General features: G+C 40.0%; 1 protein-coding gene across 1 annotated transcript; it reads right to left on the bottom strand.

The window, feature by feature from the left end:
- Nucleotides 1–1,640: 1,640 nt before the first annotated feature.
- PARK7 (Parkinsonism associated deglycase) lies at nt 1,641–12,289 on the bottom strand. Its single transcript, XM_063436958.1, has 6 exons — nt 12,105–12,289; nt 9,108–9,209; nt 5,036–5,095; nt 3,115–3,184; nt 2,668–2,754; nt 1,641–2,031 (listed from the first exon to the last, which is right to left on the bottom strand). The coding sequence occupies exons 1-6, from the start codon at nt 12,192–12,194 to the stop codon at nt 1,871–1,873; spliced, it is 570 nt and encodes a 189-aa protein (XP_063293028.1). The 5' UTR covers nt 12,195–12,289; the 3' UTR covers nt 1,641–1,870.
- Between the last annotated feature and the right edge of the window lie 5,467 nt (nt 12,290–17,756).

Genomic DNA, 17,756 nt, shown 5'->3' with positions numbered 1-17,756 from the left:
AGGCAGACTTCCATGAAGCCCTGTTCTCAGAACTGTGGTATGCAGACAAACCACAAAGTATAGCCAGTAGCCCTCGTATTGGTCTCTCGAATATACAAGCAGACTTCCCACACAGTAATTAGCGATGGTATTCTTTCCTGTTCTCAGGAATGTGGTTTACAGGAAGACTTCTGTTCCATTAACCACTCTCTTATTTAACTCTGTCAGTAAGTGAGGAGTGCCAGTATACAACTTACCTAGATGCTCACCAACAATCTTCTATATTTGTTATAAGAAAGCCTGAATGGAGTATGTGTCTCAAACAATACCAGTCTCTCTATACTTATACTAGCCAATCTAAATTGGCTGCCACTAGAGGTGCTTCCGCTATAACGACCAAGGGAAACACCGTCACGTGACCAAATGCAGTTCATATGAAAGCATTAAATTCACCATGAATAAACATGATGTTCTTCTATAATGCGCATTTGATTGGACCATCGCCTAGAGAGCAACACCTGCCGAATGACGTCATGGGAAGCAGCGCAGAAAGATTCTTGGCGCTGGAGAAAAAATAAAAATAGAGATTTTTCAAAATCTTTATTGCAGATTGGGGGGGGGGGGTAGGGGGGGGGTCTTCTAATTAACAGTCACTATAGGGTCAGGAACACAAACATGTATTCCTGAACCTATAGTGTTTAACCAACCATTTAGGTGGCTTGACTCCCCTAGATTTTTAGCCAATCCAATGCTTTCCGATAGCTAAAATGGACATGGGGCGTAGCCAAATGACATTTTGGCTAATCAGGACCTCCTCATAGAATGCATTGAATCAATGCATCTCTGAGGAAATTCAGCGTCTCCATGCAGAGCGTGGAGACGCTGAACAGAAGGGCTGCATACTGTGCAGCCCTGAGCCAGGAAGTTCCTCCCGTGGCCACTTGGAGGTGTCCCTAGGGGCAATGTAAACACTGGTCTTTTCTCTGAAAAGGCAGTGTTTTACATGAAAATGCCTGAAGGGAGCTATTACACTCACCAGAACAACTACAATAAGCTGTAGTTGTTCTGTTGAACATAGTGTCCCTTTAAGCTATGGACTAGGGAACTACTGGTTTGGGAATACAGGCTTGTGGTAGTGCCAGTGTTCCTTTAAATTGAATAAATAAAGTTGGAGTTTTACAAGACTTGTCTGTAGTTTACAAAGAAGACTCGACAATTTCCCCCAAAAGTGGGGTCACTTAGTCCTTTTTGTTACACTAAGTATGACATTGGGCAATGTATTAGTGTCCCTGTATGTAAGAACCAACATTTACACCCTTATATAAAGAGGATAGACAACCAACATTTACTCCATCATTTAAAGGACTAGCCAACAGAGGTATAAAACCAACTTACCATATTGTAAACCGAGAGTATTGTTAGTTCTCTGAATGCCGAGTGCCAATTGTTGTTACCACAAATTCATATTATCAGCTATATCCTTCAATAACTTATGAGCCTAAAAATAAAAACTATGCAGCTTTTCTGACCAGTTCTAAGTACTTGAGAAACACTTACGAAGAGCTTAAATATTTATTTTTATTTATGGTCTGCTCCAAATTACCAAAGAGGCAGATTTTTATTTTATACATTTTGGTTTCATAACATAACCACACAGATCGTTTAATTGACCAATTTATTTTACGTTTGACAAATTGCATGTTCATAACAGACTCATTAAGTGCTATTTATTATATTTTGCCCTAACTTTAGAATGGATTGCCAAATAAAACTATTCGACAAAACTGGATACAGAGTTAACAAACCGAAGAAGGAAAAAAAGTGTATTGAAATGCATTGTACCACGATCACTAAGGGCTAAGTGCAACATAACCATAATTAAATGCTTTGGTTAATCTTTCAGTACTAAAGGTGCCTTTACTTGATCAGCCACTTCACGTCCAAGGAGGAATTCAACGATAGCCAGGCCAAACTCAAAGCTGGTACCAGGTCCACGGCTTGTGATAAAATGCTCATCCTTCTCCACTCTATTTTCTGAGTACTTATAGTGATCTGATAAGAAGAAATGCATTTATTTAATCCAGCTTTAACAGTATGGATATTCCTATATGCAGAAGACTATTTTATGAAGCACCGATCAACATATAAAACCAAGGAGTTAAAGATTTAAAAGGACATCACCACTTGAATACAAATAGGCAATTCTTTGATACTGGGGCGAATGGCAATGGTTTGAAAAATTGTTTGACATTATTTCAGTTATCTAAACAAAAGCAAAGCACTTCAGTGATCACAATATATATATATATATATATATATATATATAAATAAATAAAAACACATTCCATGTATGACATGCACTCATTTCTTTTGTGAAACTTGTGAAAGATAGAGAGAGATGGAAACACCAATATAAGAACTTGAGAAGCCATTCCTTAGGATTGTTATGATGTGGCTTACAAAATATACACATTTATTGAAAAACTATACATAAATGAATCTTTAACTCTGCCAATTTACTGTCTAGTAAAAAAAAATAAAAATAAATCCCAATTCTGTGATGGTACATATAAAAATGGACAATATTCTTTTAGGACCACTTATGAACTCTATTTCGCATGACACCAATTCAACTTGAAACTTCTTCAAAAAGATAAACAGCAGGTTTAACATGCGTTTTGATATTACCTCCTGCCATCATTTTGTCTTTAGCCAGGGGGTGTGTGGTGACACTTCTTCCAAATCCAATTCCATGAGCCAGGAGAGCGGTGGGGCCTGTAATACCAAAATATTAAACACCAGAACCAGATCTAAAAAGAGTTATCGGATATATTCACAAACATCATAATGCAAGCTACAAAGAGACTCTTTCTACAAGGGGTATTTAGCAAGTATGGCCATGTCAAAAGCTTCATATATATTAAAGTTTCCCAAAGGCACCACAATCATTTTTACCTAAGCCTTCACATATAGGGAAAATAGATCAGATATTTTTTTTCCTTGCTGAATACCAGAGTGAGAAAAACTATAGAACGTCAAACAGCTGCTGGGAACAATATAAGAATTTTATTTGACCCCCCTTGAATGAAAATAATTATCCTATCCACTGCTTGATTTGTGATTAACGCCACATACCTGCACAAATGGCTGCAATAAGGCCCTTCTTGGAGTCCTGTTCTTTCAATACATCCTTTACAGCAGGAGACTAAAATAGGTAAAAAAATAAATAGAGAAAATGGGTTTATTTACTATTATTCCCTGCACAGCTCTGGTAAGGTGATCGCAAGCACAAGAAAGATGAACCTTGGACATCAAAGGAGGAAGTAAAGTTCCTCCTTAGATAGCACTTAACCAGAGTCTTAGATCAGGGATTACCCAGGCTTCCAGCGCAGACAATGTCTGCAAGCCGGTGAGGAAAGAGAGAGTCGACCAGATGTCGGATTGCAAAGGAAAGATAAAACTTTCTCCTTCCCCAAAATCACTTATAAAGGTCTGGATCGTAAGCCTCACCGAGCATGTATACATGGACCAAGTTGTTCTAGTCACAATAAGACACATGGAGAATTTGCTCTTAAAGGAACAATCCTAGCACCAGAACAATTACATCTCAGTGCTAAAGTTGCAAAGACGTTGCTCATTTGCTCCCTGGTTTCTAATTCCATGGTGTCGCCTTAGACAAGCTCAAAGTGTCACTAGATTCTCAGACAAAAAAAAAAAAAAAAAAAAAGATTAAGAGTTTATGGTGACCATTTAACAATAATAAAATCGTATTTGAATTTCAGTTAAAGCGGCACTGTCAAAGTCTGGTGCCTTTGTAAAGACCCAAAAGTGATGGCTGCGGTGGCCAAGTGGTGCAGGGGAAGGGGAGGTATATTTACGCAAACCTGTCCCTTGCAGACACTGCCACGCTCTTACTGTCAGTCCTCCTCAGCTCCTGGCATTTCAGCTCACAGGAGCCCACTTCAATGTTGTACTCTTTCATTAGGGAGCTATCTACTAAGAGGCTGAGAGACCAAAAGCCATTATTTTTTTTGTAATTTTGGTCTTTCAGACAACTTTACTAATACCAAGTATACTCTGCATTTCTTCAAACTGTATTTTTCCCATTCATAACGCACAGGATATTATATAAAGTAAAATGTAACCCATATACAGTATCTCACAAAAATGAGACACAAATCTAAGTGGAAATGTCCAAAGTGTCAATATTTTATGTGGCCACCATTATTTGTCAGCACTGCCTTAACCCTCATGAAAATGGAGTTCACGAGAGCTTCACAGGTTACCACTGGAGTCTTCTTCCACTGACAGGCTGACCCTCCCCCCCCACCCCCCTTCAACCTCTGCAGCAAAGCTGGCAGCACCCACATCTATTTCCCAAAGGCAACCTCTGGATATGACGCTGAGCACGTGCACTCAACTTCTTTGGTTGACCATAGCGAGGCCTGTTCTGAGTGGAACCTGTCCTGTGAAACCGCTGTATGGTCTTGCCCACCATGCTGCAGCTCAGTTTCAGGGTCTTGGCAGTCTTCTTATAGCCTAGGTCATCTTTATGTAGAGCAGCAATTATTTTTTTCAGATCCTCAGAGAGTTCTTTGCCATGAGGTGCCATGTTGAACTTCCAGTGAGAGAGTGTGAGAGTGATAACACCAAATTTAACACACCTGCTCCCCATTCACACCTGAGACCTTGTAACACCAACGAGTCACATGACACCGGGGAGTAAAAATTGCTAATTGGGCCCAATTTGGACAGTTCCAGTTAGGGGTGTACTCACTTTTGTTGCCAATGGTTTAGACATTACTGTCTGTGTGTTGAGTTATTTTGAGGGGACAGCAAATTTACACTGTTATACAGGCTGTACACTTACTGCTTTACATTGTAGCTGAGTGTCAATTCTTCAGTGTTGTCACATGAAAAGATATAATAAAATATTTACAAAAATGTAAGGGATTTACTCACTTTTGTGAGATACTGTATGTCTGGATGTATATTGCATGAATACCTATTTTGCACCCATGGTCTTTTATGCCATTTTCACATAACTTTCCATTACCTCTGACAAATTCTGAGCACCAAGATTTCCTCCAGGAAGTACCACTACATCATAGGGTCCCTAGAAAGAAACCCATTAAAATCAGAGCCAAAGTAAAAACAGAACATGTTGTATTAAAATGTTGATGTATGTATGAAATGCTCATAGATAAATAAACTATATATATTTTGTTTATACATAAAGTTAGCTTGAAAGGGGTGGCAGAAACTGACCTACACCTCAGCCCCTCTGCTGCACCTCTGCTAATGCAGTGGCAATTCTCCATATTAGCGGTTCAACTTTAGACAGTTATTGGGTGAGTATGCTGGGGGTGGGGTTGTTCAGGGCTCTCAGACCATCAGGCTCATTTATAAAACTGGCTTGAAAATTTTATTTTTCCAGTTTAATGAATGGAAATCACTGATGGGCTGAGAGCGTCAATCAGCGGCGCTGCTGTCCAATTCTGCAAGAGCCTCCGGTTTCCTAATTTTGAAAAAAAATGAAAAGGAAGAGAGAGGAAGAGAGATTCGGCACTGGAACACAGAATTTGGGGTTAAATTGTCAGAGAATGATTTAAACCCTTAAGGTAAGCCAGCACCAGGGACCTCCTTGCACCGTAACATCATTTTGATGAAGATGTTTTAGTGCCCAAACTGGTCTATTAAAATACACACCATTTCAAACCAATTGAGGAAAGGTTAAATACATAGAAATAACTGATGCATACAAGGTTATTGACTAAAGTGTGCACTGTTTGGAATTCAACGCAAATTTTAACATTTAGGCCTAAGCATCCAAACTAGAAAATAGCAATTTTTGTATTCAGTTTGGCTATTTTGGCTTTACATGTGAATTCCCAGCAATTCTCACACCAGATGTGTGAGATTGCTTCGATTTATTTTCCAATGCATAGATATCAGAACACAACAAGCAAAACAATATTTTTTCTAGAGAATTTTTACCTAGAGGATGCTAAAACATGGAATCATAAAAAGTATGGAGGGCATTAAATTAGTGGGTACAAAAGGTCTTTGATTTAGCGTCCTATGAGTATGTCCAATAACAACAACATCAACAACAACACAAACACTGGTTATGGCAGCATCACCATTGAGAAATGCACGGTGTGCTCCCCGAATTTCCCTTTTTTCTATGTATATTCGGAATCCAGACCAGATATCTTTTGGGTTGAGAAACCCTACCACCTTTGGCGGTGATCACAGGAAAGCATAAACTGAGCAGAGTCTCTATAAGTAGCTAAAATGTCAAGGAAGGTGTTAATCAATGCCACGAATTCTTGGATTAGAACGTAAGGAAGGTTTAGAATTTTGGCAGTTGGGCAGTTACACAGGAAACTGGGCAGAAAAAGTGACATGGCTGTTGCTGGGGGTCAGGACCTGGGATTAGGCGCAGTTCGCAAGCAAAAAGAGTGCAAGTAGCGGAGATAATTTGCAACAGAGCAGACTAATTTAATTTAAAGGGAGTGCGTTTCCTTAAATATAGTGAATAACCCTGTCTGGTCTATTCGGCCTCTGATCAGTTCATTTTGGAAAACAAGGACTGTAAAACCTTCATGAACTGAATAATCATATCAATCTGCAGTATCCAAGTAGACTGATTCAGCAAACATAAATAAATAAAACCCAATTAAATTGGAAAATAAGAGGTTATTGGCATTGACTTTGTTTGACCAAATTTGCCATGCCGTCATTGCGTCATCACTGTAGCCTATTCTCCCTATTGTATATAAATAGTTAAGTCTGCCTGTCTGACAGATGGTTTAAATGTCTAGGGACGCATATCCTTTCAGAACCGGGACTGAGAAATCTCTGCAATGGGTTGCACATTTATAAAGTACTATATATACAATTAATTGCTTAGTGCTTAGCAGTAACATAGCAGCTGACAAGTGGCAGAGCGAGTCTTCCTAAATTAGAAATGCAGACTGGCAGGCCCAATGACAGCATAAAGGTCAGACGGCAGAATTTAAAAGGGAAGCTGCAAGGTGGATTTGCCATCATATTTAATGCACTGTATATATAAAACATTTATATTAGAGCGAAAAAAAAACAAGTAGAGATGTGCTCGCTTAGCCTGCCCTTCGGTGGGTCAGATCTCAAGCTGGTTTTACAGAGCAAATCTCTTTGTTCTGATTCTTCTCCTCCTGTGAGAGCACCTTTAAAAAAAGGAAATGGCTGAGCATGTACCTCACAAAACTCAATGTGAGAGAATTATTGTGCAAACCAATGTGTATAACGAAGCAGGTATTTACAGTACAGAAACCTTTAGCTTGTATGTCACAAAAAACAGACTAGGACGTATGTGGGCAATCTAAATTAGTATAAGCTACCCATTTCTTCACTTCCTCTGTATATTGTATAAAAAAAACAACAACAAAAAACACAGGAGTAGACTTAACTTTTAGGTGTCTTTTTGGAAAAAAATGCAAGAGGGTCACTCTTAGCAAAATCACATCTATGGATAGTGCAATGGAGAGGGTGTTGGACATAGAACACCCTAAGCATACTCTTACCTCCGAGTGGTTAACAACTGCAGTGATTTCTATAAAAAAAAAAAAAACAGCTCTAAGTCAGCCCCTCGGAGCTGTCAATCAGGCAGCCCACAGTAAAAGCTCCGAGTTACACGTGTTCCTTTTGCTCAAGTTTTATATGTAAAAGTGGCACAAATTGGACTGAGCTCTCTCTCTCTCTCCTACTAAGCGCATGTTGATAGCGGCACAGTGAACCGGGCTATGTGTAAATTGCCAACAACCACAGCAGTGTTGATATCAGTTCACAGGTCAGTCCGACAAACTAAATAATGGGAGGTACTGCTTTTGGGATATGTATTGGGCTGTCCCGAGGTATTATGGTTACAATGTTAATTTTAGCTTTATTTCCTTTGTATCCATGTATTGTATGCAGCATTCATCTGGTTGTTCGGTAAAAACCCTCCGTTCGACATACGAACAAACTACCGAACAACCAGACCTCCCCAGAGTGAAGTGTGCCTCTTTACCTCCCGCATTCATGTTTCAACCACATAATTGATAATCAGACGAAAGTTATGTGTTCCCTGGGTGGCCGCCATTTGGCATTCGAACACGTGGCGGCGGCCATCTTATCATACGATTGCTCAGCGGTGTTTGGTTGTCAAGTGTCTGGAACCCAAATCGGACACTCGACTACGCGAACACCGCTGAGACCTCCAGTCTTCCATCATTTCATGTAGAAACAACCGAACACCGTTCGATAGAAAGAACCCTATGAACAAGGGGAGTCATACAAATCCAACCCCAGTCTATGCAACCTGGTACTTTCGTATGCTTTATCCCTCGAACGGAGACCAACCGCAAGGCCGGGATATGTGGAACTGATTTCGGCTACTACCTCCTGGGCGGTCGGTCATACGAATACATCCATATAACTCCCGAACCCCTGGTCCGATCTGGGTGATTTTTGAGTATGTTGCTCACCCAGATCAGGGCTACAAATAATATTAGGGATATATCTCTGGTATTAGGGGTACATCCAGAAAATGGGGAAAAATGTGTCCTGTATAATGGGATTATGTGTCATGCTGATGGGAGGAGATGTGTGGGAGGTAACATGTAAATGATTGGTTACTGTACTAATTACTGTGGGTGTGTCCCTTGCATGGGAGAAATGCTTAAAAGCTGAGTATGTGGAATAAATATTCAGTTCTGCTCCTGATACTGTGTGTCGTCCAGTTATTGGGAATCGTGATGGGATACTACTTCATTATTTTATTTGCTATTGCTGCTGTTCATCCTGGATTAGCTTCTTGTTCCTGCAGTACTATTTAATACCAGCGGAGCAGTCTATGGGATACTAGTGCTCCGCTACATCTTTTCCTTTTTAGGAAGAGGTATGTCTGCAGGCTGCCCCACTAGACAGTGCATCAAGATAACCTTTACATTTTTAAATTTCTTATTTTTAAACTTGACATCTCTTTTTAATTTTTTTTTTTTTTTTTGCTTTTTTAAATGCATCATCATCTTAAATCGAGGTCATTTTACTTAAAAATACCCTTTAACAGTATGATTTACTTTAGCACCAAATATCCAACAGACCTGTGCTCGAGCATCTTCTAAGCTCATATCAGGACAGATGACCACATCCCTGCTGCACTGTACAGGATCCTTCCCTGCTAAACCCGCAACAACTACTTTGATCTAGAAGAGAGAGAGAAAAAATAAATAGTTAAAAACATTTCATGTAGTCCTGCAAGTCAACATGTATAAATAATCACTGTGTAATTTTCATAAAAATAGAGCACTCACACAAGTCACTTGCCACGCAACCATAATTTACAACAGTCAGAGCACAGCAAAGAATTGTGGGAGATGTAATGTGAATGCGGGGAGGGTGTCCGAGACACACAAACAAGTTTTCCAGTTTTGTGGTAAATTCTTTCATAATTCACACAGGTAATTCATCTCAATAGTACACAAAACAGCGTGCATGTTTACACGTTTTAATTTATCTATAGTTAAAAACCTTACTTTGATACCAGGAAAGCAATAGATTTGCTCTTCTCATTTGCTCTAGTAGTTTGGTATGAGGTAGCAAAAGCATTTAGAACACTAACAGGGATATTCATGAAACAGAATAGTCAGGAATTCCAAGTGAATTGTAAAAGCAAGACCAAAAGTAGGCAAAATGGAAGTATAGCAGAGTTAAAAAAGGATTCCTCTGCAGTTATTTGGCACTTAAACACTATAGTCACCCAAACAATTGCTGCTAAATCTCACGGCCAATACTCTATCCTAATCCTCCTTGATCTTTCATCCGCCTTTGACACTGTTGATCATCAACAGCTTCTTCACAACTTTGGTCTACGGGATACTGCTCTCTCCTGGTGCTCCTCCCACCTCTCCCAGCGCTCTCTCTCTAGTTCTGCCTCTTCTCCCCATCCCCTCTCTGTCGGCGTCCCCCAAGGTTCTGTCCTCTATCTATACTGCCTCCCTTGGTAAACTCATCAGCTCCTCTGGCTTCCAATATCATTTATATGCAGATGACACACAAATCTACCTGTCCTCCCCGATCTCTCTCCGCCCACCTTGAATCGTGTTTCTGACTACCTCTCTGCTATTTCCAACTGGACGGCTGCTCACTTCCTTAAACTCAACCTGTCCAAAACAGAACTTCTAGTTTTTCCTCCTTCAAGTGCTGCTACTCCTGTGTCTGTCTCCATCCAAGTCAACGGTGCTACTATTACCTCTACCTCGCAGGCTCGCTGCCTAGGGGGTTCTTTTTGATTCTGACCTCTCTTTTACTCCCCATGTCCAATCGATAGTCAAATCCTGTCGCTTCCAACTCAAGAACATAGCGCGCATCCGCCCATATCTAACACCAGACGCGGCTAAGATACTGGTTCATGCTGTTCTCTCTCGCCTCGACTACTGCAATCCCCTTCTCACTGGTCTTACATGTTCCCAGCTTGCACCGCTGCAATCCATAATGAATGCGGCTGCGAGGCTTATTTTCCTGTCCGGTCGCACCTCCCACGCCTCCACGCTCTGTCAGTCCCTGCATTGGCTTCCAGTTAAATATAGGGCCCAATTCAAAATTCTGGCACTTGCTTACAAATGCCTACATAATGCTGCTCCAACATACCTATCCTCCCTCATACACAAGTATGTCCCGTCGAGACCCCTGCGCTCAGCCCAAGACCTACGCCTATCCTCTGCCCGGATCCCCACCTTTGATGCTCGACTTCAAGACTTCTCCAGGGCTGCACCTATTCTGTGGAACTCCCTTCCCTCCTCAATCAGACTTTCACACAGCCTCCACTCCTTCAAAAAATCTTTGAAAACTCACTTCTTCATTAAAGTGTATCAATTAAACTGTCAGCAGGTTTCTCATCCCCCACCCCATGACTCCTTTCCTGCAACTGTCAAAAATGACCTACCAAGCACTCAATAAACCCTTCTCTAACAAACTATTTAATTCCCTTACTTTAACCCTTTGTGTCACTATACCCCACTCCCTCTAGCATGTAAGCTCATCAAGCAAGGCCCTCAACCCCCTCTGTTCCTGTACGTCCAGTGGTCTGATCTCAATTATGTGTCTGTTAGTCCACCCATTGTACAACGCTAAGGAATTTGTTGGCGCTATATAAATAATAAAATAATAATAATAATCTTAACGAAGCAGTTTTGGTGTATAGATCACGCCTCTAAAGTATCACTTTTCAATTCACTGCCACTTAGGATTTAAGTCACTTTTGTTCCTGTTTATACCTCCCCTGGCTGTGATTAACACTGCCTGCATGGAAACAAAATTGTGTTATTTCCAATCAGATTTTAACATACTTTAAAAAGCTATTCATCTCCTGCTCTGTAAATTGAACTTTAATCACATACATGAGGCTCCTGCAGGGTCTAGCAAGCTATTAACAGAGCAGGAGATGAGAAATGCTAAATTAAAACAGCTAGTGCAATAGAGGAAGTGTAAACATTAGATGACTCTTTACAGGAAGTGTTTAGGAAGGCTGTGTAAGTCACACACAGTAAGGTGTGTCTAGGACTGCATAAACAAAGTGATTTAACTCCCAAGTGGCAGACAATTGAGCAACGAGACTGCAGGGGCATGATCTATACACCAAAACTGCACCATTAAGCTAAAGTTGTTTTGGTGACTATAGTGTCCCTCTAAATTTGAGATTCACTCTGAATTCACACTTTATGCAAATCTGCATACAACAGGTAACTGGCATAACTGGATGTTCACCAAAAACAGTACGAAAGCATGCACTTAAAGAAAAAAAAAAAAAAAACCTCTGGCTTAGTGTCCTTTTAATGGGGGTAGAGAATGTTTTAAGAAAGCTGTGTTTCCCCCAGTTTACATTTTTCTTTCAGAATGGGAACTGTAAACTGATTTTCTGTTACTTGCCACATTTACCAAAAGTAAAATAAATGCTATGGGAGGGGGGTGATAAATGTTGAGCATCATTCTATTGGTGTCTAAGGTGGTGCATATGATTTAGAACGTTTCCCCATAATAGCACCTGTTTTAGCCTTGATACAACCTCTCCCACTGTATCTGCAGTAACACATTATACTCACTCCTGCCCTTCTCATAACATCAGTGGGGATCACAGTCTCCATCTCTTCTGCCCCTTTGGCCAGGATCACTAGTGCCCTTTTGGCAGCCATTCTTTGCTGGGTTTAGCCCTGTCTACACTTGTACAGCAAGTAGGAAAGTGTCTGGCAACAAGCACCTTTCCACACGCCCCCTTATCAGCCAGACGGAAGCTGCATTGGAGCAATTGAGTCTGTGTTAGTGAACGAGATTTCCACTGCTAGATAAATTCTGCATGTCGCCACCTAGTGTTTGATTGTCTAACTTCAACTCATGGTTGCAATTTGCAGTTAAAGCAGCACTGTCACGCCCAACTTACCTTTCCCCAATCGATTCATCTTCTCTTACATGATCTGTCCTCTGTCCAGCGGAGGAGCAGAGTGTGCTCTGTTTCCTGTGGTCAGAGAAATTTTCCCACAATTCTTACCTTTCCTCCGTGATCTCATGATGCTTCCTGTCAGTATTCCCAAACGTCCTGTCATTTAGACAGATGCCGGCGAAACTACCGAATTTCGCCCTAACAGAATGAGAATTCCGATCCGATTCGTGCCGTGGCTGCATCTTGCAGCCGCTTGGTAGATAACTCCCTTATTCCCACGGTATCAGGGAGCTATCTACCAAAAGGCTGGAAGACCTGAATTGGGCTTTCAGACAAATTTACTAATACTAAGTAAAGATTACTAAGTATCAGTAAATTCTGCCCCTACTCGCTATGCCGCGAGTAGGGGCATGTCTACTAAACAGACAGTGGCTGCTCACTGTAAAAAACAAACAAACTAGTGTTTCACCTTCCGAGCCCCCACCCGTGCCGCACGATTGGGGGCTATTAAACTGAAGGGGGGACCTATTGCCCCCCTCAACCCCCACCCTTGAGGGGGGCCCTAAATGACAATGGGGGAGACCTATAGTCCCCTGCCCGGCCTCCACCCATGAGCGGCGGGTAGGGGCCCTAAATTACAATAGGATTTGGCCATGACAGTGTTGCTTTAAGGGAACACTAAAGTGTCAGGAACACAAACCTATTCCTGACACTATGATTTGCAGAGAAATATGTAGATTGGATAGTTCCCCTTTAAACATGGATAAGGGGAAACTCCCAATCAGACTGGTATTTGGAAAAGAACACTAGTTGTACAAAATATATACCTTGGGTATGTACCAAAAAGAAGTAAAAAAGGTATTTATAGGGAAAGCATAGTAACACTGGATAAATATGTATCCTGACCTAAACAGTGATACACTGTAACTTTATTGAAAAAACTGTAGAGAGGATACAATATAACCATGTCCAAGAGATGCTTAGAGCCCTTAGAAAACCTCCCCTTTTGTGAAGTGGAAAGATCTCAGTATCCGAATGACAATAAAGGCATATAAATGCTAAGATATAGAGATAAATTACTATTGAGTAATCCACAGAAAGGAGAGGAAAACAATTTGATACCTTAAATACATATAGAAGTTAGATAGATGGGGTAGTGGGGACAGTATAGCATAGTCTAAAAAGAGGTGCCCAAACTGTCCGTAAGTAGAGAGTCTGGGGTTACTTATAGTAAAAACGAGGGATGGTAGGATGGGATATAGACAGTGGTATCCACAGTTAAATAGAGGAAAAAATCCCTAATAATCGCCACTGTTCTAAACTCCTGTCCACTCCCCCCAACACCTTCATGGGTGTTCTATTCCTTATAGATAGTAAAGGTTGCCTAACAAAGCTGAGAATGGATAGGATAGAGTAGAGGTAGTGGTATAAACAGTTCGATAAGGGATTGAAAATTCCCAATAATCACCACTATACTGAACTCCTATCAACTCCCCCCAACACCTTCGTGGGTGTTCTATCCTTGTTAGATCGCTATGCTCTGTCCCCTTAAACTGCCATTATCCAACTAGTCCAGCTTCTATAGAACAGCCAGCAATCATTAATTTAACGAAAAAAATAATAAGTGAATAAGTGTCAAAAAAAGGATTCCCTCGTGCATCTTAATGTGCTCCGTGAGTGAGTGGAATCCACAAAATAAACCCAATTCCTGACACTATAGCGGTAAAATCACTGTTTAGGTTTCCAGCTCCTTTGCATGACTTTGAAAAGGTGATTTTTACTTACCTTTTCTCCTATGCCACACCGGTCTCGCTGCAGCGGGCACCACCTCCGTGGCTGAGATCATCAGACTTGATGATATCAAACAATCCAATGCTTTCGTAGGCTATTGCGCATGCGTGACAAAATGCTGCGCTGCTTCAATCATTGAGATGCGTTGAATCAAAGCATTTCTATGGGGAACTTTCAGCGACTCCATGTAAAGCATGGAGACACTGAACATAGGTGCTGCAATTCCTTACCCAGGAAGCATCTCTAGTTGCCGTCTGAGTGACACCTACTAGAGGTGTTACTAAGCAGTGTTTACATTAAATAGCCTGCAGGGACAGGCTATAGACACCACAACAATTACATTAAGCTGTAGTGGTTCTAGACTATAGTGTCCCTTTAATATTATAATTTGAGTGCATGTGTGTAAATACATGTGTAATTATGTCAGATATTCTTAAAATTTGATTCCATCGATGTCTCCCGACTCAATGCCCTAGCCCAGGAGTACAGGGTTGTCTGAGATTTTGAGGGGTTGCAATCTTTTTCATTGTATTATTGCTGTAGATCACCTGAAACTCAAATTTATTTTTTTATTTATTTGTTCATTGTCTTTGAAATTGGGCAGGATATATCTATCTTTACCTGTATAAACTTAAATTTACCATTTATGTTGCCGCACCAGTTCTTGTCTCAAAAATAAAGAATTCAACAAAGCAAAAAAAATGTTCTCATGCGATCATAATTTCTAAATTAAAACTATCAGGGGGTTTGCTTTAGTTATGCATGTGATTTTTGTTATCTTTTTTTCTGAATGCATGTAAGTTTTGTTTACTTGTTATGTGTATGAATACAATTTTTGTTTTGCATTTTAAAGGAACACTCTGTAATAAAAGTCATACTCTAAGCACCCAACCCACTACAGTGCACACTCTAAGCCAATGATAATATTAATAATTGTACAAAATTGACATACCCAATGCAGAACTCAAACTACCATGTTAGCTCCATGCAGCTCAGAACAGTAAGTGTCAAACTGTTCACAGTATTTAATGACTTACATGGGGACTATGCATGGGGACTTCTGACACCATGTCAAACACATATATCAATATCTTCCCAGATTTCGTTTTATATTGTTTCTTTATCTGTTTAACAAATAGATGAATGTGAGGTCGGAAAACTAAAATGAAATGAATTAGAATTAGATACTGTTATGTCCTCACACTATTACTGAGTATGTTCTCCTCACTGTCAATGAATGTTATAAACCCTGCATTTGTACCTGTAAGTTAGCATAATGAGAGAATGAGAAGCATAAACAGTGTTTCTGTTTGTCAACACAGTGTGATCCATGGTTGTGTCTGGACTAAACATTAATTGCTAAACTTTTAAAACACATTTGAAGGAAAATTAAAAAGATTCACAAAAGTAATGGGTGATTTTCAAAGTTACATAATTACATTTACATAATTTCCATAGAAGTGAAGATTCTCGTTTAATATGTTTTCCAAGCTTTCTGTAGCAATATTATGTATTTGGAGATTCTCAATTCCTTTTATGGCCTCAGGGGACCATTTTTATGTATTAGCTCCCTTTTTTGTCATAGAGGTTACAGGGGAAATTGGAAGAAAACCTTCATGAACCTTCTATAGTAATTGGAGAAGCTGATGAAATGCTGGATGGCTTTGAGACTGTTGGGAATAAGCCATTGTAGAATCGCTCCTAATTTTTTCAGGAATCCCGAACCTGAGATAACAGTCTAAAAAGTGAACTTGAGGTTAGTCAAATAAGCATTTCTTTAACTTGCAGAACAGACCTTTGTCTAACAGCTTCTTTAATACAATTCATACAGATTTATGATTGGACCATAGGTCGGAAGAATGTATGTTGCAAAGTCGTGAATATGGTCTCTTAAGACATCATTGATGAGTTCTTGTAAGATGATATGACTTTATACTCACACATGGTTATCCACTAAAGCATGTATATGGTGCCATTCTAACTTCAAAAATCAGACATTGTTCACGTTATTCAACAATTTCTAGATATTGCAATGTAGGCCCCTGAATCAGCCTGAATTTAGTTCGGACTTCAGCAGGACCAAATTCTACTAGAAGATTGGTATCCGTTCCCAAACTATTCCAGCTGGCATATACTTAAAAATTATCAGAATTACAAAGGTTAATTATGTGAAATTATGTGTTAATTATGTGAAAGTTGGCAAGCACTTGCTAGCCAGCTACCACATTAAATAGTTAAATAAAAATAAGACCCTCATATTATTATAACAGAGGTAGGGGAATATCTGCTTAATGTTTAAACCCATAGGGATGGGGCCTGTTAAATAACAAGGGGTCAAATTGGCATGGGATGTAGGAAAAAAATAAAGGGGGTGGAAAGCTTACTGTCCACTGCCTGTACACACCCGTGGCCAGCAAGTGATGCCTATTTAATAACAGAAAATGGGGTGACATACTAATGAACTCTCAAAGTGGAGAAAGACTTAGAAGTCCATATTGCCAGCCCCCACAGGGATGCTCCAGCGGGCTTGCGAAGCGGCCTGTATGGGAACAAAGCTCTGAGTTTGTTTTGCACAAGGTATGTTTAATGAAAGTTTTTTTTTTACTTAAGAGTAACACTTTTATTATATGTTAGCCTTTTATTTACTCAAACCACGAATGACCCTGTGATAGTAAAGATGGTTATGTAGACCCACATATGTAAGTGGGTCAATGTATCTTACGAAGGAGGAGGAGCGAATGAGAATGTCAGTATGATTATTATCCTGTATTTAAAGTGCAGTTTAGATTCTCATTGTAGTCTGAACAGTATTTGTATTATAATTAGTACCGATGGCACAGTAATGGATGTATTCCCTTTATTTGACTACGTAATTTTTTTTTTACTTCTGTCCTCTAGCAATTTAGAGGAGTACTAACTGACCATTAGCTATACATTGTGGGGAGTTTGCTACCTTATAAAAAGAGTTAGTACCTTACCATCTCCCTTCTGACGCTTTCTAGAACAGGTATGCAGAGGTACAGCATAGGTGTCTCTTCTAGCTTCTACAGGAAGCATATCAAGTAGTGACACTTTCAAGAAAAATCTGCACTTTTTCTTAGAAAATGACAAAACTGCACTTTTCCCATCTCTCAATCACACAGCTATAGGGTGTTCTTCCTGATCGCTTTTCACCTAAGCACAAAGTAGTAGGCAATGTGGGCTGCCTACCAATGCTTCTCTATGAGAAGCATTCTTTGGCCAGAAGATCATCAGTGCTGATGATCTTCAAGAGGAAGAGCTGAGCTGCAGAGTGGAGATATCCCACTGCTGGATTACAAGTAAGTTCACCCTTTATTTAGGGGGGGAAATTGGAGGATAATAATCTAAATTATTTATACAACACTCCTGTGTTATACATAAATGCATTTATGTACCACTGGAGTGTTTCTTTCAAGGGAGTCTCCATGCACCAAAGCCGCTAAATCTCAATGTTTACATTTTGCCAAAAAACATGCCTTTACTAATGTCAGACAGACAGCCAGCA

This window comes from Pelobates fuscus, chromosome 11, assembly GCF_036172605.1.
Source record: "Pelobates fuscus isolate aPelFus1 chromosome 11, aPelFus1.pri, whole genome shotgun sequence".
NCBI classification, from domain to species: domain Eukaryota; kingdom Metazoa; phylum Chordata; class Amphibia; order Anura; family Pelobatidae; genus Pelobates; species Pelobates fuscus.
This window is presented reverse-complemented; position numbering and strand designations above follow the sequence as displayed.

Bases quoted from the DNA above. Each gene is read 5' to 3' on its own strand.
- PARK7 (XM_063436958.1), bottom strand. From the start codon at position 12,194: ATGGCTGCCAAAAGGGCACTAGTGATCCTGGCCAAAGGGGCAGAAGAG. The intron at 5,096-9,107 runs GTCTGTTGGATA...GTTTCTTTCTAG, and splicing joins TAGAAGATGCTCGAGCACAG to GGACCCTATGATGTAGTGGT. The intron at 3,185-5,035 runs GTAATGGAAAGT...TACCTATTTTAG, and splicing joins GTGCTCAGAATTTGTCAGAG to TCTCCTGCTGTAAAGGATGT.